Raw genomic sequence first — 21,121 nt, forward strand, 5'->3', positions numbered from 1 at the left:
AGTTTCTACCATCTCTGCCTCAGCAACAACAGGAGGCAGCACAACAGATTGTCCAAAAGGGTTTGGATGCAGGAAAGCATGAGGTAAGGGCAGCCTATGATGCTTTCAAAACCTCATCTAGAACAGCAGCATCCAGCATCAGTGCAAGAAGGTGGGCCTGGCTAAAGGCTTCAGATTTATGCCCTGAAGTCTAGGACAAATTAGTAGACCTTCCCTGTCAGGGAGATAATTTGTTTGACACAAAGGTGCAGGATGCCGTAGCCCAGCTTCGAGAGCATTCGGAAACATTGAAACAACTCTCAACGTTGCCTCATGACCCTGCAACTCACATAACTCGCAGACCACCACGTAGACAGGCTAAACGTCCCTTCTATCGACTGAAGAGATATTATCCTCCGGCCTCTAGGTCAAGACCTCCAAGGTCTCAACAACGACCGCAACAGAGACAACAACGGTCTGCAAGGCCACAACCACCTCCTCAAACAGGTTCTACCTTGGGCTTTTGAAATAAATTTCAGAGCACAAAGCCAATTTCCCAATCCATATCCCACCTTACCAGTTGGAGGGAGAACTTCCCATTTCTACAAAGAATGGACAACAATAACAACCGATCATTGGGTCCTGTCCATAATTCATCAAGGCTACCGCCTAGACTTCTTATCTCTTCCTCAGGAGTTTCCTCCACAAAACTCCCATATCAATCACATACCTCATTTACAAACAGAATTATCTGTTCTTCTGAAGGCAAAAGCTATAGAACACGTACCACACGCTCAGAAGGGAAGAGGATTCTATTCCCGGTATTTCCTCATTCCAAAGAAAACCGGAGGCCTACGTCCCATTCTAGATCTCAGAAATCTCAACAAATTCTTAAAAAAAGAAAAGTTCAGGATGGTTTCACTAGGCACCATGCTTCCACTAATACAAAAAGGAGATTGGCTTTGTTCTCTGGATCTTCAAGATGCTTACACACACATTCCTATATTCCCGCCTCATCGCAAGTATCTGCGATTCACAGTAGGACATCAGCATTTCCAATACCGAGTGTTACCATTCGGCCTGGCTTCAGCTCCCAGAGTATTCACCAAATGCCTGGCAGTGATAGCGGGACATTTGCACAAACAAGGTGTTCATGTTTTTCCTTACCTCGACGATTGGCTAATCAAAAGTCAATCACAACAAGGAGCAGTAAATTCTCTGCATTACACAATAAAGTTACTTCACAAGCTGGGATTCCTCATCAATTATCAAAAATCCCACCTGAACCCTTCTCATCTACTCCAATTCATAGGAGCAGAATTAAACACAAGGATTGCACAGGCTTTTCTTCCAGAAGATCGTGCAGTCACACTGTCCCAGTTGGCACACTCAATTTCCATGCAACAACAAGCGACAGCTCATCAATTTCTAATCTTACTAGGCCACATGGCGTCAACGGTACACGTCACTCCTATGGCGAGACTGGCCATGAGACTAACCCAATGGACTCTTCGATCACAATGGATCCAAGCCATTCAACCACTACATTATCAAATCCAAGTAACCCACCAACTACGCTCCTCGCTACAATGGTGGACAACCAAGGACAATTTACGCAAGGGCCTACCCTTCCAGAAACCGGTCCCTCAGATAACATTAACTACAGATGCATCCACCTTGGGGTGGGGAGCTCATATAAACTCTCTTCAAACTCAAGGAACTTGGACAAAACTCGAAGCCACGTATCAAATCAATTTTCTGGAACTTCGAGCTATACGTTATGCGCTGCATGCGTTCAAGGACTGCCTTTCACACAAGACTGTGCTGATCCAAACAGACAATACAGTAGCCATGTGGTACATCAACAAACAGGGAGGTACGGGCTCATATCTCCTTTGTCAAGAAGCTGCACAAATTTGGGACTGGGCCTTGAACCACTCAATGTTCCTACAGGCCACTTATCTAGCAGGTATTCAAAATGTGCTAGCAGACCGACTCAGTCGCCAGTTCCAACCACACGAGTGGTCCCTGAATCCCTCGATAACGACCAAGATATTCCAACGTTGGGGACAACCAACAACAGACCTCTTTGCGTCGCATCTCAATCACAAGGTGGACAACTTCTGTTCTCTACACAAACAGAAGAACCAGCCAGCCAAGGACGCTTTTGCTCGCCCTTGGAACTCAGGCCTACTATATGCATATCCTCCAATACCGCTTATCACCAAGACGCTGGTGAAGCTACAACAGGACAAAGGGTCCATGATACTCATAGCCCCATAATGGCTTCGACAAGTATGGTTTCCCACACTGCTAGACCTTTCAGTCAGGGATCCAATACGCCTGGGAGTAGCTCCCACTCTCATAACTCAGGATCAGGGTCGGTTGCGCCATCCCAACCTTCAATCCCTATCCCTGACAGCATGGATGTTGAAAGCTTGATCTTGCAACCATTCAATCTTTCAACTAATGTTTCTCAAGTGCTTATAGCTTCACGCAAACCTTCCACAAGAAGGAATTATTCTTTCAAATGGAAACGATTCACTTTCTGGTGCAAGCAAAACAATATTGATCCCTTCACTTGCCCCACGACTTCTCTTCTAGACTATTTGTACCAACTATCAGACTCTGGTCTTCAGACATCATCAATCAGAGTACACTTGAGTGCAATCTCAGCTTATCATAACAAGATAGGAGATGCACTTATATCCACACAACCTATCGTCAGTAGGTTCATGAGAGGTCTAACTCACCTTAAACCACCAATTCGGCCTCCAGTCACACAATGGGACCTGAATCTGGTTTTAACAGCATTGATGCGTTCTCCCTTTGAACCCATACATTCCTGTGAATTTAAATTCCTCACATGGAAGACTATCTTTCTTATAGCCATCACATCAGCTAGAAGGGTTAGTGAGTTACAAGCACTTGTCACGTATGAACCTTATACAAAGTTTCTCCATGACAGAGTGGTTCTCCGAACACACCCTAAATTCCTTCCTAAGGTAATTACAGAGTTCCACTTAAATCAATCCATAGTTCTACCCACATTCTTCCCAAGACCTCATTCTCACCAGGGGGAAAGAGCTTTGCACACTTTGGACTGCAAACGTGCGTTATCTTTTTATTTGAATCGCACTACGTCCCTCAGAAAATCCAATCAGCTTTTTGTATCTTATGATCCAAATAAGCCAGGTAAAGCAGTGGGAAAGCATACTCTATTCAATTGGTTAGCAGATTGCATACAGTTTTGCTATGAAAAAGCAGGCCTTCCTCTCCAAGGGCGAGTAAAGGCTCATTCAGTAAGAGCAATGTCAACTTCAGTAGCACATTTTCGTTCAGTGCCAATCATTGACATCTGTAAAGCAGCAACATGGAGTTCTCTTCACACCTTTGCAGCTCATTACTGTCTGGACAAGGAAGGACGACAAGATTCAGCCTATGGACAATCTGTCTTAAAGAACTTGTTTCCAGTTTAATCCCAGCTCCTTCTACAACCAACCTGCTGTGATCTTCGGCTGCATCATTTCCTCAACAAAGCATCACTGCTACCTGCATGGACAATGACTCAGCCTCTAGCTTGCTAATCACCCATATGTGAGGACTAGCATCCTGCTTGTCCTGGGCTAAAGCAAAATTGCTTACCTTGTAATAGGTGTTATCCCAGGACAGCAGGATGTAGTCCTCACAGAACCCACCCGCCACCCCGCGGAGTTGGGCCTCAGACTTTTATTATTTTAGTTTGCTAACGCTTATTGCTACATACCAGACTGAAGTGAGACCCCTGTGGCAGGGAATATCATGGCATGCCGGGCATGCTCAGTAGCCCCGGGCTGCCAGTTAAAAGCTTCTAGAAACTTTGCCAGAAGTTTTCCCGCATTAGGGCTCCGTGAGTGACGTCACCCATATGTGAGGACTACATCCTGCTGTCCTGGGATAACACCTATTACAAGGTAAGCAATTTGGTTTCCCTTACTTGCGTGAGGTGTGCTGTTTTAACAGAGGGGACAGTTAGTAGAGCCTTATTAGCAGATCTCAGGTTTCTTTGCGGGACATGTACGCGTAGTGCAGTGTTAAGCCAGTCAGCTTTTTCGTCGTGGATTAGTTTATGAGTTATACATAAAGCCTTATATTGTATTCTTTGTTCGATTGGAAACCAGTGTAATTCGGCGAGTGTTCCTGTAATGTGGTCACTCTTTTTTTTTGCCAGTCAATATTCTGGCAGCTGAGTTTTGTAATATTTGCAGGGGCCGCATTGTAGATTGAGGTAGTCCTAATAGTGGGGAGTTACAGTAATCACTGCTTGCGAATATCAGTGCCTGTAAGACTGTGCGGAAATTATTTAACATTAGTAGAGGTTTTAGTCTTCTCAGGATCATTAATTTTGCATATCCTTCTTTTATTTTTAATGAGATGTGGTGTTTCATGCTTAGCTCAGGGTCAATTATTACTCCTAGATTCCGTACTTTTGTTGCTAGCACAGCAGCTTGAGTATTTTTGACTGTGGGTGTTGGTTGTATGTCGTGTATGTTTTTACGTTCTAGGTGTAAGAATTCTGTTTTGTCGATGTTTATTACTAGTTCCATTTGATTTAAGAGCTGTTTGATTATTTCAAGATACATATTGGCAAGTTTCATTGTTTCATCAATGATGTTTACAATGGGTAGCAGTAGTTGTATATCATCTGCATATATGTAATGTATTATTCCAAGTCCCACTAGTAGGTGACATATAGGGAGGAGATAAATGTTGATTGCCGACATGGCTGATCCCTGTGGGACGCCTGTTACCAGTGTGACTTTGTCTGAGAGTGTATTTTTGATTTGTAATTGAAACCATCTATTGTCTAAGTAATCCTTAAACCATTTTAATGTTTTATTAGTGAGTCCTATTTCTTTAAGTCTATTAAGTAATATTTTGTGGTTTACCATGTCGAAAGCTGCGGAGAGATCTAATAAAACCAGAATGTAGTGTGTTCCTGTATCAAAACCTCTTAAAATGTTATCTGATAAAGCTAATAGTAGAGTTTCAGTACTGTAATGTTTGCGAAACCCGTGTTGGGTATAGTATGTTACTTTCAATGTGGTTTGACAATTGTTTTTGTACAGTTTTTTCAATTAGCTTGGCTAATAGGGGTAAGTTTGAGACTAGTCTATAGTTATTGAGATTTAGGGGGTCAAGGCTCTTTTTCTTAATTATTGGTTTGATTATTGCTCCTTTCAGAGTATCCGGCATTACTCCTTCTAGTGAGAGGTTGATGATCTTAGTTAGAGTTGGGGTTATTGTGTTAGCTAGTTTTTCTTAGTTCTGTAATGGGAATGGTGTCAATTGGTGGCAGGGTTCATTTGTTTTATCATTTTCTCGACTTCAGCATGTGATACCTCTTCAAATTCTGACCAGTTATTGACGTCTTTAGTGGGTATCTTAATCTCTTGTTTTGTAGGGTTAGGAATTTTTTTTTTCAGGTTCTCAATTTTTTCTTTAAAGAATTGGGCTACCTCATTGCATTGGTTCTCTTGTTAGGGTTAAGTGGTTGTGTGTATTGTCGCTTGTTAGATTTTTTTTACTATGTTAAATAGGATTCTGGCGTTATTTGAAGTCTAGTGATATAATGATAGTATATAGTTGATAGTAATGTCGTCCAACCTATGCATTTGACAGATCATTCCAAAGCATACTACGGGTTCGATGTGAGGCTTAGGCTGCAGACTTGCAGTTCCTTGTACGTACCTGGATCAGTCCAGACTCCTGGTTTATTCATCCCTGCCAGCAGATGGAGACAGAGAAAAGCCTCGCTGACACTGCTTGATAAGCCCTGGTACCACCTGCAGTAGGACCAGTATTTCTATGTCTCCAGCAGATAGCTGGTGCATAAACCTGCAGTCCTTTGTTTAGCCTTTTTAGCCTTTTCTTTTTCGGGTGAGCCTTCCTCCCAGGGGGTTCCCTTAGGGAACCATTCCCTGTTCGGTTGAGGTGGACCAGCTGAGGTCCAAATTGTTCCGTAGGGTGTAAATCTGATGGTCCAGATCCCTCCCCTCACGAAGGGGTTTCTTTCCTTTTTGTTTTGTGACTGATCTGAGCTGGACAGCTCCTTTCAGCTCTAGGAGAGGAACTTCCCTGCTATTTTTTAGTAAAGTTTAAAAACAAAACAAAAAAAAAAGAATAGGACGGCTGAGTGCTAAGGCTCTGGGGTGACTCCCCCCCCAGCCCCATTAATCGTGCCGGTTCTTCGTTTTTTGTTCTTTTTTTTTTTTTTTTTTTTACTTCTTTCTCTTTACTCGGGGACTATGGTTCGTGGCTCGGCTTGCCGCACTTGTGGGGCAGTCCCGGCGTGTCCGAGTTGTGCCAGCCTCTGCTCTGCCTATGTTTCGGGGGGGAAGGACTCTCCCTTCTCCCGGGAGTCTCAAAATGGCGGTGCTTCAATAAGCATGCAGCTGCCATGGTCGGGCCGGTTATGCATTCCCCTGCTGGCTCCCTTGTGGCGGGAGTGGCAGCCATTTTGGCGCCGGATTCGCGCGTGCCACTATTTTTGGAGGGGGATCTCCCTCCACGGCTCTCCCCGGTCCATCCGAGACCCCTAGTGGAGCAGGGGCTCTCCGGAGGGGCTAACAAGCAGGTCCCTTTGCCTCAGGGGCCCGGGGGAGACCAGGTTCCAATTTTACCTCCGGGTTCGCGCCCCTTCTCCCCTGATTTTTTTCTCCTGCTTCATCAAGCCTATCTGGCACAGCAGGAAGGTCTAGGGTTCCCACAGTTGCCCCTGGCACCTCGGCGTCCATGCCTTCAGCCTCTGGGGGCCGCGTCAGGGGGGCCCGCATTTGCCCAGCCTGGGGGGGGGGGGGGGGGCGCAGGGCTTAGAGGTCCCGGTCCCACTGGCAGGGAGCGACAGCGTTGGCAGCACAGGATCTGGCGTCCCCGGACTTGGATCAGGGAGATGACCTGGGGACACCTTCATTTGCAGAGGGTGATGACCCCAAGATTCTCTGTTTGTTCCGGAGGGAGGAGTTGAAGCCTCTGCTTCCTCAATTCGTGAGGAGCTGGGTTTGAAAGCTCCTCAGGAGGTTCCGGAGCTGGATGGGGCGGACCCTGTCCTATATAGCATTAGGGCTCCTTCTTCCGCCTTTCCTTATCATAGGTCTGTGCGGCAGTTGGTAGAACGTGAGTGGGCTTCCCAAGACTCAGGCTTGAGGGTAAGTAGAGTGATGTTGAAATTCTACCTCTTGCCGGAGCAAACCTTGGAGCTTTTGGCGCTTCTGCAGGTTGATGAGGCAGTTTCCGCAGTCACTAAGAAGACTACTATTCCGGTTGTGGGTGCCGCGGCCCTTAAGGATGTTCAGGAACGGAAGTTGGAGCTTCATCTCAAGAAGATCTTTGAGGGGGTGGCCTTGGGGCTGCGGGCCACCATTTGCTCCAGCTTTATGCAAAGAGCATGTTTGCGCTGGGTTCAGAATTTTCAGGACGGGCAAACGGAACCTGGATCCGACACGTCTAATGCAGCTCGTGTGGAGGCATCAGTCGCATATATAGCTGATGCTCTTTATGATTTGGTGTATTTGCTATCTCGAATTATGAGTTCTGCTGTAGCGGCCTGACATTTGCTGTGGCTCCGTCATTAGTCTGCGGATGTGTCTTCTAAGGCCCAGTTAGGTTCTTTGCCCTTCAAGGGTCTGTTGTTTGGGGAGCAGCTGATAAAGCAGTTGAGTGAAATGAAGGTACCCAAGTTGCTGGAGGACAAGCCTAGGAATCGTCAGGCCTTTCAGCCTCGGTCGCGTTTTAGGGACGGCAGACGATCTTGTCCTCCTAGAGGTCCCGTGGTATCACAGTCACAGAAACCTTTTCAACCTCAGGGTTCGGTCAGTCCTTTCGGGGTGGCCGGAGACCTTTCAGGGCCCCCACGGCTGGGGGTGCTGCTGGGGTCAAGTCCTCCCAATGAAGCGAGGCCGGTTCACTCCGCTGTTCCCTAATTAGGGGGCCATGTGGCAGGGGTTTACGGGGAGTGGACCAAGGTTACGCAGGATCAGTGGGTCCTCTCAGTGATGAGACAGTTACGCGTTAGAGTTTGCATGTCCCGTTCGTGACCTATTCTTAGTCTCTCCATGCGGGTTTTTGGCGAAGCGTTGCGCATTTCGGGAGACTTTGCGCAGGTTGCACGAGTTGGGGGCGGTCATCCCAGTGCCTCCGAACGAGCAGGGCAGGGGTCATTACTCCATCTACTTCGTGGTGCCGAAAAAGGAGGGCACGTTTCGGCCCATTCTGGACCTCAAGTCAGTCAATGCGTCCTTAAAGATACCGCGTTTTTGAATGGAAACTTTACATTCAGTGATTGCAGTGGTGCGCGCTCGGGAGTTTCTGGCTTCCCTGGATCTGACGGAGGCGTATCTACACATTTCCGTTCGTCCGGATCTTCAGCGCTTTCTGAGGTTCGCAGTGCTGGGTCAGCATTTCCAATTCCAGGCTCTCTCCTTCAGACTGGCCATGGCTCCTTGCACGTTCACCAAAGTAATGGTGGTGGTGGCAGCAGCAGCTCTTCGGCGCAACTGGTGCTAGTGCACCCTTATCTTGACGATTGGCTGATTCGGGAGAAATCGTTGGATGACTGCCGTTCTTCGGTACAGAAAGTTATTCATCTGCTAGAGTCTATCGGCTGGGTGGTCAATCGGGCAAAGAGTCATTTGGAGCCGTCCCAGACACTCCTTCAAGGATACATTTCTCCGAACCATGCACTGTTGAGTGACTGTCTGCTTTCCCCCTTGTGCTAGTTGAAAAGCTGCTCTATCTCCTTTTTGAAAGTTAGTGCCAGCAGCTTGGTTCCACTCTGGTTAAGGTGGAGCCCATCCTTTTGGAAAAGTCTCCCCTTTCCCCAAAAGTTTCCCCAGTTCCTTTCAAAACTGAATCCCTCTTCCCTGCACCATAGTCTCATCCACGCATTGAAACTCTGGAGCTCTGCCTGCCTCTGGGGACCTGCACGTGGAAAAGGAAGCATTTCAGAGAATGCCACCCTGGAGGTTCTGGATTTCAGCTTCCTACCTAAAATCCTAAATTTCGCTTCCAGAACCTCTCTCCCACATGTACCATGACAGCCGGCTCCTCCCCAGCACTGTCTATAATCCTATCTAGGTGACGCGTGAGGTCTGCCACCTTCGCACCAGGCAGGCAAGTTACCAGGCGGTCCTCACATCTACCAGCCACCCTGCTATCTACATTTCTAATAATCGAATTACAACTATGATGGCCGGCCTAACCCTTCCCTCCTGGGCAGTAGCCCTGGGTGAGTTGTCCTCCGTGCGAGAGGACAATACATCACCTGGAGAGCAGGTCCTTGCCTACAGGATCACTTCTGCTACACCAGGGTGATGTTCTCCTACTGGGAGACCTTTCTGATCCAAGGCAGCACTGGGGCTGCCAGACTGGATTTGGGACTTGGCTACTATGTCCCTGAAGATCTCGTCAATGTACCTTTCTGTCTCCCTCAGCTCCTCCAGGTCTGCTACCCTAGCCTCCAGAACATAAGAACATGCCATTCTGGGTCAGACCAAGGGTCCATCAAGCCCAGCATCCTGTTTCCAACAGTGGCCAATCCAGGCCATAAGAACCTGGCAAGTACCCAAAAACTAAGTCTATTCCATGTTACCGTTGCTAGTAATAGCGGTGGTTATTATCTAAGTCAACTTAATTAATAGCAGGTAATGGACTTCTCGTCCAAGAACCTATCCAATCCATTTTTAAACACAGCTATACTAACAGCACTAACCACATCTTCTGGCAACAAATTCCAGAGTTTAATTGTGCGTTGAGTGAAAAAGAACTTTTTCCGATTAGTTTTAAATGTGCCACATGCTACCTTCATGGAATGCCCTTGGTCTTTCTATTATCCGAAAGAGTAAAAAAAAGATTCACATCTACCCGTTCTAGACCTCTCATGATTTTAAACACCTCTATCATATCCCCCCTCAGCCGTCTCTTCTCCAAGCTGAAAAGTCCTAACCTCTTTAGTCTTTCCTCATAGGGGAGCTGTTCCATTCCCTTTATCATTTTGGTAGCCCTTCTCTGTACTTTCTCCATCGCAATTATATCTTTTTTGAGATGCGGCGACCAGAATTGTACACAATATTCAAGGTGCGGTCTCACCATGGAGTGATACAGAGGCAATATGATACTTTCCGTTTTATTCACCATTCCCTTTCTAATAATTCCCAACATTCTGTTTGCTTTTTGGACTGCCGCAGCACACTGAACTGATGATTTCAATGTGTTATCCACTATGATGCCTAGATCTTTCTTGGGTAGAAGCATCTAATATGGAACCTAACATTGTGTAACTATAGCATGGGTTATTTTTCCCTATATGCATCACCTTGCACTTATCCACATTAAATTTCATCTGCATTTAGCTGCCCAATTTTCCAGCCTCACAAGGTCTTCCTGCAATTTATCACAATCTGCTTGTGATTTAACTACTCTGAACAATTTTGTCTCATCTGCAAATTTGATTACCTCTCGTCGTATTTCTTTCTAGATCATTTATACATATATTGAAAAGTAAGGGTCCCAGTACAGATCCCCGAGGCACTCCATTGCCCACTCCCTTCCACTGAGAAAATTGTCCATTTAATCCTACTCTCTTTTTCCTGTCTTTTAGCCAGTTTGTAATCCACGAAAGGACATCGCCACCTATCCCATGACTTTTTACTTTTCCTAGAAGCCTCTCATGAGGAACTTTGTCAAATGCCTTCTGAAAATCCAAGTATACTACATCTAACCGTCTCACCTTTATCCACATGTTTATTAACTCCTTCAAAAAAGTGAAGCAGATTTGTGAGGCAAGACTTGCCCTGGGTAAAGCCACGCTGACTTTGTTCCATTAAACCAGGGGTCAGGAACCTTTTTGGCTGAGAGAGCCATAAACGCCACATATTTTAAAATGTAATTCCATGAGAGCCATACAATATGTTTAAAACTAAATATAAGTAAATGTGTGCATTTTATGTAAGATCACACTTTTAAAGTACAATAAGTCTCTGAAAATATTACACCAGGCCTTAAGACACCAATACATCTCCTATTAGGAAAACGGACCAAGTCAGGCTGCTATAGAGTCCTACACAGAAACTACACGCCAGCAGAAAACCTCACCTGAATCACATGCTGTCCCTCACCTAACATAGAATAAAGAGACCAAAACGCATAACAAGAAGCATACAGAAAAAAATGAATTGGAAACTGCAACAAGCCAGAGTCTCTGTATGCAGTGTAACAAAGGAAAAAAGAAACATCACCCATCCTTATAAAACAAATCAAGAAATATAAAATCATCAGCAGTAAAACTGTACTAACAAAAAGAACATATTTCGAAACAGCTAATGAGTGGAATATCCATTAATTAAAACACATATAAAACATTTCCAGATACCAACAAAATATTTCAAAATAGCAGACACAAAGACCCAGTAATGAAAAATAATAAGGATACAAACATTTTTTTTGCTCTGCATACCTGGGAACGTTTGATATCCAGGTGTCCTGAGTTTGTTCTGAATTAGCAGGAGGTGGGGTGGTTTGCTTGGAACTTTCTCCTCTCTCAGTCACATACCAGCGCTCTCTCTCACACTGGCTCTCAATGACACACCTATACACACATGCTCTCAGTACTCACATATACACGTTTTTTCTCTCTCGCTTATATAGGCTCTTAATTACACATTTACACACATGCTATCTTTTCACGCTTACACACACACACAGGCTTTCAATCACATAAATACATGCTGTCTTTTTCTCTCACACACAGACTCATTCACATGCTTACAAACATGTCCTCTCTTTCTCTCATTTACATACAGGCTCTCAATCACATACTCACTTGCTCCATCACCTAAACCAGCTCTCAATCACACACAGACACACATGATCTCTCTCTTACTTATACACACAGGCTCTTAATCATACATACACATGATTTCTCTCACACACAAAGGATCTCAATCATACACACATACTCTTTCACACAAACAGGTTTTCAATCACAAACTTACACATACAGGTTCCCAATGGTAAACTTACATTCATGTTCTCTCTCTCACAGGCAGGCTCTCAATCACAGACATACTCTCTTTCACATGTACAGGCTCTCAATCATTCACATACATGCAATCTCTCACTCTCTCTCACACACACACACACACACACACACACACACACGCCCCCCCTCGCGGCCCGGAAGAGGAAGTGAAGAGTATCGGGTGCCTGTGCGGCAAGAAGAGGCCACGCTAGTGCGCTCGGCATCGGCCCGAAGAAAAGAAGACTGCAGCGCGGCTCGGAGGAAAATGAAGAGGTTCAGCCGCGGCCGATGGGACTCCGCTTCCGCGAGGGCTGAAAATGAAGAGGTTAGTGTTGGGAGGAGGCTGCTGCTGCCGCGAGTTCCCGGGGTGGGGGAGAGAGAGTGAATGAGCGAGCAAGCATGTGTGTTTGAGATCCTGTGTGTTTGCTCGCTCATTCACTCTCTCTCTCCCTCACCCCGGGAACTCGCGGCAGCAGCCGCCTCCTCCCAACGCTAACCTCTTCATTTTCAGCCCTCGCGGAGGCGGAGTCCCATCGGCCGCGGCTGAACATCTTCATTTTCCTCCGAGCCGCGCTGCAGTCTTCTTTTCTTCGGGCCGATGCCGAGCGCACTAGCGTGGCCTCTTCTTGCCGCGCAGGCACCCGATACTCTTCACTTCCTCCTCCGGGCCGCGAGGGGGGGGGGGGGCGAAGAGAGCACGCCGGTGCCGCTGACTCCAGCTGTCCTGCCGCGTTCCGCCCGGGCTGACAGCATTTTAAGCCCGGGCGGAGGAGGACCGGGGAGCAGCTGGGTCAGCGGGAAAGTGTGGCGACTGTCTGCGAGCCAGATGCAGCCCTCAAAAGAGCCATATCTGGCTCGCGAGCCATGGGTTCCCGACCCCTGCATTAAACCATGTCTTTCTATATGTTCTGTGATTTTGATGTTTAGAATACTTTCCACTATTTTTCCTGGCACTGAAGTCAGGCTAACTGGTCTGTAATTTCCCGGATCTCCCCTGGAGCCCTTTTTAAATATGGGGGTTACACTAGCTATCCTCCAGTCTTCAGGTACAATGGATGATTTTAATGATAGGTTACAAATTTTTACTAATAGGTCTGAAATTTCATTTTTTAGTTCCTTCAGATCTCTGGGGTGTATACCATCCGGTCCGGGTGATTTTCTACTCTTCAGTTTATCAATCAGGTCTACCACATCTTCTAGTTCACCGTGATTTCGTTCAGTCCATCTGAGATCGGACTCATTCCCTGAGAGCCAGGAGCTCTTTGCACTGAGTGCACACATACAATCTCTCACCAGCAGGTAAAAAATCATACATGTGACACTCAATGCAAAAGCCTGGAAAGCCCCCCTTTTGCTGCTGGACTGTTGCCTTCATCTTAGTTTTATTCCTAGTTAAGTTTAGGATACTAAGGGCGTTGGAATGAGAGTACTTTAAATTTACAGGTGAATTTACTAATTAATCAGCTAGTGTCCTACAAGGGGATGATTAAATTTTCAATAAGGGCTGGTCCAATAGTATGATTTAGATAAGACCCTGTTTGATTTTTAATGAGAAAGTGTCTTGTGCCTAAAAATCAAGGGTTAAGTGGGTGGGAAAGACAGACACTAGAATTAACTATCTCTGGCTTGCTTATTACCTCAGACACACACAAACTCTAAAGAATATATCCCTTAATTTCACCTTTCACCAAACTTTTATAAGCCCAAATATTTCTGAAAGCTATACTTACCAATCCTCTTTAACCACTGTTAAATGAATCTTCACTCAGTTAATGGAAGGGTTTGAGATTTGACGCGCGCTTCCGGTCCTCCTCTACTGCAAAGGGTGCAGGGCCTCTGGAAGCTGGGGCTATGGAGGTCAATCCCTGGATCGCTTGCGGTGACCTTTGGACTCCTCTCCCGGGGGATGCTAGGAGCAATATGCAGATGAGCCTTCCGGTCCTCCTCTACTGCAAAGGGTGCAGGGCCTCTGGAAGCTGGGGCTATGGAGGTCAATCCCTGGATCGCTTGCGGTGATCTCTGGACTCCTCTCCTGGGGGATGCTGGGAGCAGTATGCAGATGAGCTTTCGGTCCTCCTCTACTGGTGGTAGCACAGCTGATGAAAGCTCCTTTTGAGCCACTGCCCATCTGTGACCTGAAATACCTGACCTGGAAGGTCATATTTTTGATGGTGGTCACTTTAGCATGCAAGGCCAACAAACTCCAGGCCTTAGTGACATATACAACTTATAGTAAATTCCATCATGACAGTATTTTTTTCCAGGCTCCATTCGCACAAAGGCTTACGAGCACTGTACAGTGGACTGCACAAGCGCCTTAGCTTTCTATCTGGAGCGGACAGAAGCCCATAGACAATCCACCCAAGTTTTTGTTTCTCTTGATAAGAATAGGTTGGGTGTTGCCATTTGCAAACAGACACTATCCAGTTGGCTAGCAGATTTCATCTCCTTCTGTTATGCCCAGGCAGGACTGCATCTTGAGGGTCATGTCCAGGCTCATTCTGTCAGAGTCATGGCGACGTTGGTGGCCCACTTGCAAGCAGTTCCCATGGAGGAGATCTGCAAGGCTGTGACGTGAAGTTCTCTGCACACATTCACATTCCATTACTGTCTGGATAGGGATGGCTGATGTGACAGTAGGTTCAGCCAGTCTGTCCTCAGGAACCTGTCCGAGGTATAGAATCCAACTCTCCCAACCTAAGTCCCATTCTTTGGGTTCAGGCTGTCTCCCCCTCTGTTACCAACAGCACCGGTGTTGTGCCCGTAGGCACCTACTTGGTGCTTGTTTGGTCCCCTTTTGTGTTGGGGAGCAGCCTGTAGCTAGGGATTCACCCATTTGTGAGGACTACCATCCTGCTTATCCTTGGAGAAAGAGTTGTTTACCTGTAACAGGTGTTCTCCAAGGATAGCAGGATGTTAATCCTTATGAAACTTGCCTGCCACCCTAGGGAGTTAGATTTCTCCTATTTTTATTTTTCATTGTAATTCTATGTTACGAGACTAAAGATGGACCCCATGTGGACACATGGTATAGGGCATGCTGAACATGCTCAGTGTGCCTAGTCAAAGTTTCTAGAAACTTTGACATGTTTTCCACATGGGGCTCCATCTGATGATGTTACCCATGTGTGAGGACTAACATCCTGCTGTCAACACCTGTTGTAGGTAATCAGCTCTGCTTTTCTGGTGGTATTTATCCATATTGTCCTGCAAATGCTTGTGATTACTGGGCTAGATGCTTGAGGTTCCACTTTCTAGAAGGCATTCGTGATTATGCAAGTGTGGCTACTGCAGTTCATTTTCTATAAAGAAGCTGTGCTGATGCTTGTGATTGTGTGAGGGCACTGATATATGCTGAATATTCAATGGATGTGGTATTTCAGGCTCAGCATAAGCACTGGGAGCTGGCAGGAACAAAACTTGGGGATATTATGGGCATCAAGAAAAAAGAGGAAATGGACGTGCCACGTTCAGAGGATGGAAAGGTGGACTACAGGTAGGACCATTCTGATAACTAAATGCATAACACTGCAGAGGGGAAAGAGTGTGTGATAGCATGATGTGAGGCGTAGGGGCTTGGAGGAGGAGATCAGGAGCTTGTTGGTAGGGGCTTAGGGAGGAGGAGTTAGGGGAATGTGGTGGGATGGGGTGTGTGTGCTAGAGAAGGCAGGAGTAAGGTGGAGGTGTGTATTTGCTGAGATTTTAGGATTTTGAATGCAGAGTGTATGTGAAGTCGGGAAGGGGAGGATGAAGTGGATGTGTGTGTGTGTTTGTGTCATTGTGCAAGAGCAGTATGTGTATTCTTGGAGTCCTGGGGATGTGAGTATATGTCATTGTGCCGATGGAGTGGTCATGGTGGGACGAGTATTTCCTGTGTCCTGGAAGTATGAATAAATGTTAAGAACATAAGAACACGCCATACTGGGTCAGACCAAGGGTCCATCAAGCCCAGCATCCTGTTTCCAACAGTGGCCAAGATCCTGGGGAGGGGAATGCGCTGGGTATGGGGTATTTTACATGAGCTGTGGTATCTAGTAATAGTAGTAGTTGTAGTAGTAGTGTGTACCCTTGGTTTAAGGCTGTGATTATGTATGCTAAGTTGTGCAGCAACAGCATTATGTTCTGTGTTTTCAGGACAGAGCAGAAGTTTGCAGATCATATGAGAGAGAAGAGTGAAGCCAGCAGTGAGTTTTCTAAGAAGAAATCACTTGTGGAACAGCGACAGTATCTGCCCATCTTTGCTGTTCAGCAAGCACTACTCACTATCATCCGGTGAGTGCTATGCTCACTACTGCCATGTGCACGAGTAGCATCCAGTCAGTAGCATGCTCCTAACCTCAGCATTCACTACAGCCACACATATGTGTGCACAAATACTATCATCTGTTGAATGCTACATTCACTATGTCTTTGTTATTGCCACATGTTTGAGAGTACCATCATCTGGTGCATGTTGCATTGTCTAGTGAGTACCACATATCATTTGGTGAGTGCCATGCTTGCTGCCACCATGTGCACTCATGTATTGTCATCCAGCAAGTTCTGTGGTTGCTACTGCGACACTTTAACCATCATTCAGTGAGTGCTATACTTCCTGTTATGTGCATGTTTGTACCGTTGTCTGAGTTCCATATTCCACTTCCACATACACACTGTTATTGTTCTCTCTGCTGTCATGCTCATGCTGTGCTTTCCACACCCCTTCCTCTGCTCTCACATGCACTCTCATGCCATTGTCTTTTCTCTTTTGTGTTTCCTTGATCATGTACTTGCACTGTACTCATCTCCATCATCTGGCATCTTCTCTATTCGTGCTCTCTCTCCCTCTCCCTCCCCCTCCCCCATTCTCCATACAGGTGACAGAAGATGAGAAAAGAACAGGGGATAACCTGCCCTACCCCCCTCCCTCATCCTCTTGCATACATGCCTTTGCCAATTCCCATGCATAGACTTTCCTTCTCTCTCCCATCTCTTTACATCCTTTGGCACCTACAATGCTGTTCCTCCTCCCTGTCCCACATCCTCTGGCACCCATTCATCCTTCACATGCTTTGATACCATTCACTGTCAAGTAGACTGTTGTGCAGTGTGTTATCATCCCAGTGCGATCTGGCAAGTATCTCTGCTACCACGTGCAAGCACTCGGTCACCATTTTCCAGACGTGTATTCCTGATTCTATCCATACAGTATCTGCCCTCCTGCTGACACCTACCACGCAGTCACTATCATTCAGTAAGCAAACATAAATGTACTATTGGCCTGCAGCCCATACCAGTGGAATCCATACTGAAGTTTATTGGTGACTGAGTGCCGCTGTCACAATCTTCCCTCTCCAGAGACAACAGCATAGTGATTGTAGTGGGTGAAACAGGAAGCGGAAAGACAACACAGCTGACCCAGTATCTCCATGAAGATGGATACACAGACTATGGCATGATTGGTTGCACTCAGCCCCGCCGTGTAGCTGCCATGTCTGTAGCCAAGCGAGTGAGCGAAGAGATGCAGGTCGGCCTTGGAGAAGAGGTGAGTGAGGATCAACGGCACTGTATTATGAAATGGAGACAAATGAATTGAACAATTGTTAAAATTCAAAAATCTTGTATGTTGAAAGTGGAAGAATAGCCATGTGTTAAGGTTGTGAGTTCATTAGAAATCCATTTCTAAGCTTGTATTGGTGTTGGCTAGTTATTTGTATTTCTCTTTGGGCTACCTGCACTGCTGAAAGATTTTTCAGCTTTCCCTTAAGATCTAGAGCTGTACAGTTCACAGGTGGTTTGGCGGCCCCTCTAAACCATTGGTACCTACACTGATATTTGTATAATCTTTATGTATTTTAATTGTAATGTTTTTTCATCTTCAACCAGCCAGATCAGTTCAAACATATGGGTTTATGCTTCCCAACCAGCAGGTATTCTGCCTCCAGCAGATGGCAGGCAAGCATCCTGTCCTGTGAGCTGAGGCCTGGTTAGGCCAGGTGAAGAAAGACAGAAATTTGGATGGGCAGCTCCTGAGGTGAAAGTCTTGTACTTCCTCCCTCGACTGAGCACAAGTGGACCAGAGGGCTTCCAGTTATTGGAACAGGGTTCTTCAGGCTACGGTTGTTGGAATTACCTCTCTTCCCTCTCCATCCCCAATTTTTCTCGTCTCTTCCTTGAAAAATAAAACAAGGCTTCCCTCACTATATTTTACTCCCTTCTGAACCCAGTGGTTGCACCTAGTTCCTATTTATTAAAGCTATATAAAAAAAAGGCAAAGTTAAAGTTGAAGAACAGTTTGCCATTGGAGGGTGAGTTGCAGTTATTGGGTGTGGTTTTTTTCCCTTGGCTGTGTGGTCAGGGGCTGAAGTAGGGAGGGAAGTGATAGCGCCTCTTCAGGAGAGCAGGAAGCACTCAGTAGTTTAAAGCAGATGCAGGTAATGCTGTCAAGCACTAAAAAGAGGAAACTTCTATAAATCTTGTGGGGGAGAGAGGGCAGCACGAGGAATCTCTCCTGAGGCAGGATAGAGTGGAAAGGGCCACATCAGTGGGGTCATCTACAGGCTGTTCCCGCCAGCGTGTTTGTTGCTATGGCGGGAACCTCAACCACACTGGAACTACAAGAAGGGAGTAGCTCAGAACGAGGGCCTCCTACAGTTCTGGTCTTGGATGCTGCAGTGGTCTGGTTTGTGTCTCCTTTTAGAACATAACAAATGTCATACTGGGTCAGGCCAAGGGTCCTTGAAGTCCAGTATCTGATCTCTAACAGTGGCCAATCCAAGTCACAAGTACCTGGCAAGAACCCAAACATTGGTGGAGATCCAAGAGAAACAGCTCCTTTTTCATTATGTGGAGATGTGATTCCTTCCTCTTCTTGGGAGTCTATGTCCATGGACTTGTGAAGTGTTTTCATTAGGCCTTTGTTCTATAGTGCTGAGTGCAGCTCCAAGTTTCTCATCTTCAGGAACTCCTGGGAATCCAAAGCAGAAGAGAGGAGGTTTGGGAGGGGAGAAAGTCCTGTGGTTTCACGTCTATCATTTAAGGTTAAGTGGCATGGAGGGAGAGTTGGAAGAAGGGGAATGTTCCCTAGGGAAGATGATGTTTCAGGTATGGTTTAATTGTCCCACAAGGGAGGAACCTTCATCCATAATTCCATAGTCTCTGGGAATGGTTAAAGTAGGAGAAGAAAAAGGAGAGGTGTTTGTTCACTCCAAAGAAGACCATAAAATGAGTTTAAGGAAACCATCCAAAGTGTTTCAATAGCATAGATCAGTTAAGAATTTGATATTTGTGTTATGGATACCCCAGAGATAAATTTTAAAGGAAGTAAGATTACGGCAAGGCTGAGTCCCCTTCTGATTTAGGAAAGGAAAAGCTAAAAATTCCTAAAGATGGGTGCATTCATTTGTGCTACCTTAGGAGGAGGACTATTCCTTAGGTAGGGGGTGGGGGTCTGTCCTCAATGATGCTCAGGAATGGATGATAGAGGCTATGCTTAAACAGGCATTAGAGGCTGCTAGTTTGGTGCTACAGGCTGTTGTATGCAGTGGTTTTGTTGCTAGGGCAGGATTGCGTTTGTCTCAACATGTTCAGGAAAGCCCCTTGAGATGTATGGCATGGTCTTGGAGAATGCAGAGCAGGGGATGCCCTTTTTGGCTTCAGCTAGGATTAGGGCTTTCATTGTAAATATCTGTTCCCTGTACGTACCCGGATCAGTCCAGACTCCTGGGTTTGGCCCCCCCCCCTCTAGCAGATGGAGACAGAAGTTTACAAACAAAAACTCCGCCTATATCTAGGCTGGTGCCACCTACAGTCCGGCAGTATTCTTCTGTCTCCTAGCAGGTGGAGAGGGTGCCAAACCTACAGTCTGTGCTGAGGCCTAGATTTAGGTGGTAGTTAGTGTGTAAAAAAAAAAAAAAAAGGAAAGAAAGCAGTTTGAGAGTAGGAAGCAGACGGATTGGGGTTCGGACTGCAGAGGCTTGCCTGCTGGTCACCGAGCCTGCCTCCCAGAGGGTAGTGAGGTCCTGAGGGGACCATCCCCTCTGGTTGAGGCCGCTATTACGTGGGGGAGCTCCACTGCCAGCGTCTATCAGGGCTGGGGGTGACATCGGGGTGCCCGGTTCCCTCCCCCCAGATGGACCCGGACCTGATTTACCGGTAACTGTGTCTGTGTGTTAAAAAAAAAAAAAAAAGTACTGCCTGTTTTTCTTCTTTTGTCTGTGCCTCGTCTCTCCTGTCCTGTTCCTGTGAGGGGGGAGGTAGAGGACCGCCGTCGCCGGGGAGATCTTTTCTTTTTTGTACTGTGCCTACCCTTTTCTCCTCGTCGGGGCCGAGCTGCATGTCAGGCCTATGGGTCCGCGGCCACCCGGCTGTCAAGGGACAGCCTGTGTTCGTCATGCGTTTCCGGCGGGGAGGGGGGGGGTCCGCGACGCCGGCAGGGTCCCGGGGCAGCAGGCAGGTATGGAGCCGGTCCCGAGGTCGGCAGGCCGGCGATTAATGCCGGGAAGGCTTCGGGGACACCAGGTCCAGGTGCCATTTTGTTTTCTTCGTCGGCGTTTTCGGCGGGAACAGCAGCCATTTTAGGTCCGAGGGAAGCCGCGGCAGGCGCGTTGCCGGCATGTGAGGCGGAGGACGACCCTCCGCCGATGTTATCCCTGCAGCGGGGGGGGGGGGGGGGGTCCCAAGGGGGACAGTCGCGCTTCAGCCATGGGGGCTTTCTCTCCACATCCCTCTGAGGGGGAGGAAGAAGAGGCCTCGGACTCGGATTCGTCCTTTGGGTCCGCATTTGTTCTGCTTATGCATAAGGCCTTCAAGGCCCGTAGACGGGCCAAGAAGAGGGCATGGGAGCCCTCCACTCCAGATTCGGGGCTCGGGTGGAGAAAAGGTCCAAGCCAGGTCCGGGGTCGGAGGGCCAGAGTAGGGCTCGACCACTCCTGTCCTCGGTTTCCAGGGGGGAGCTGGAATCGGCCACTGACACGGATGAGCCGGAGGACCCGTCCGGGCATACAGAGCTTCTGTCCCAGCCCCCGAGGGGGGTTGATGGGGACGGAGACTAAGGAGCCTCGGGTTCCCGAGGGGCCCATGCTACCGAGGGGGATTACCATTTGTTTC

The 21,121-nt window shown here is 47.0% G+C and overlaps 1 protein-coding gene across 4 annotated transcripts in view; it reads left to right on the forward strand.

Moving 5' to 3' along the window:
* The window catches only part of DHX38 (DEAH-box helicase 38), a 450,894-nt gene that overhangs the window by 197,087 nt on the left and 232,686 nt on the right, over window positions 1-21,121 (forward strand). For all 4 annotated transcript variants that reach the window (XM_029608272.1, XM_029608271.1, XM_029608270.1 and 1 more), the window contains 3 exons: window positions 15,418-15,530; window positions 16,169-16,306; window positions 17,372-17,558. In XM_029608272.1, coding sequence (XP_029464132.1) covers window positions 15,418-15,530; window positions 16,169-16,306; window positions 17,372-17,558 — 438 coding nt within the window. The remainder of the gene's footprint in view (window positions 1-15,417; window positions 15,531-16,168; window positions 16,307-17,371; window positions 17,559-21,121) is intronic.

This window comes from Rhinatrema bivittatum, chromosome 7, assembly GCF_901001135.1.
Source record: "Rhinatrema bivittatum chromosome 7, aRhiBiv1.1, whole genome shotgun sequence".
In the NCBI taxonomy this organism is placed as follows: domain Eukaryota; kingdom Metazoa; phylum Chordata; class Amphibia; order Gymnophiona; family Rhinatrematidae; genus Rhinatrema; species Rhinatrema bivittatum.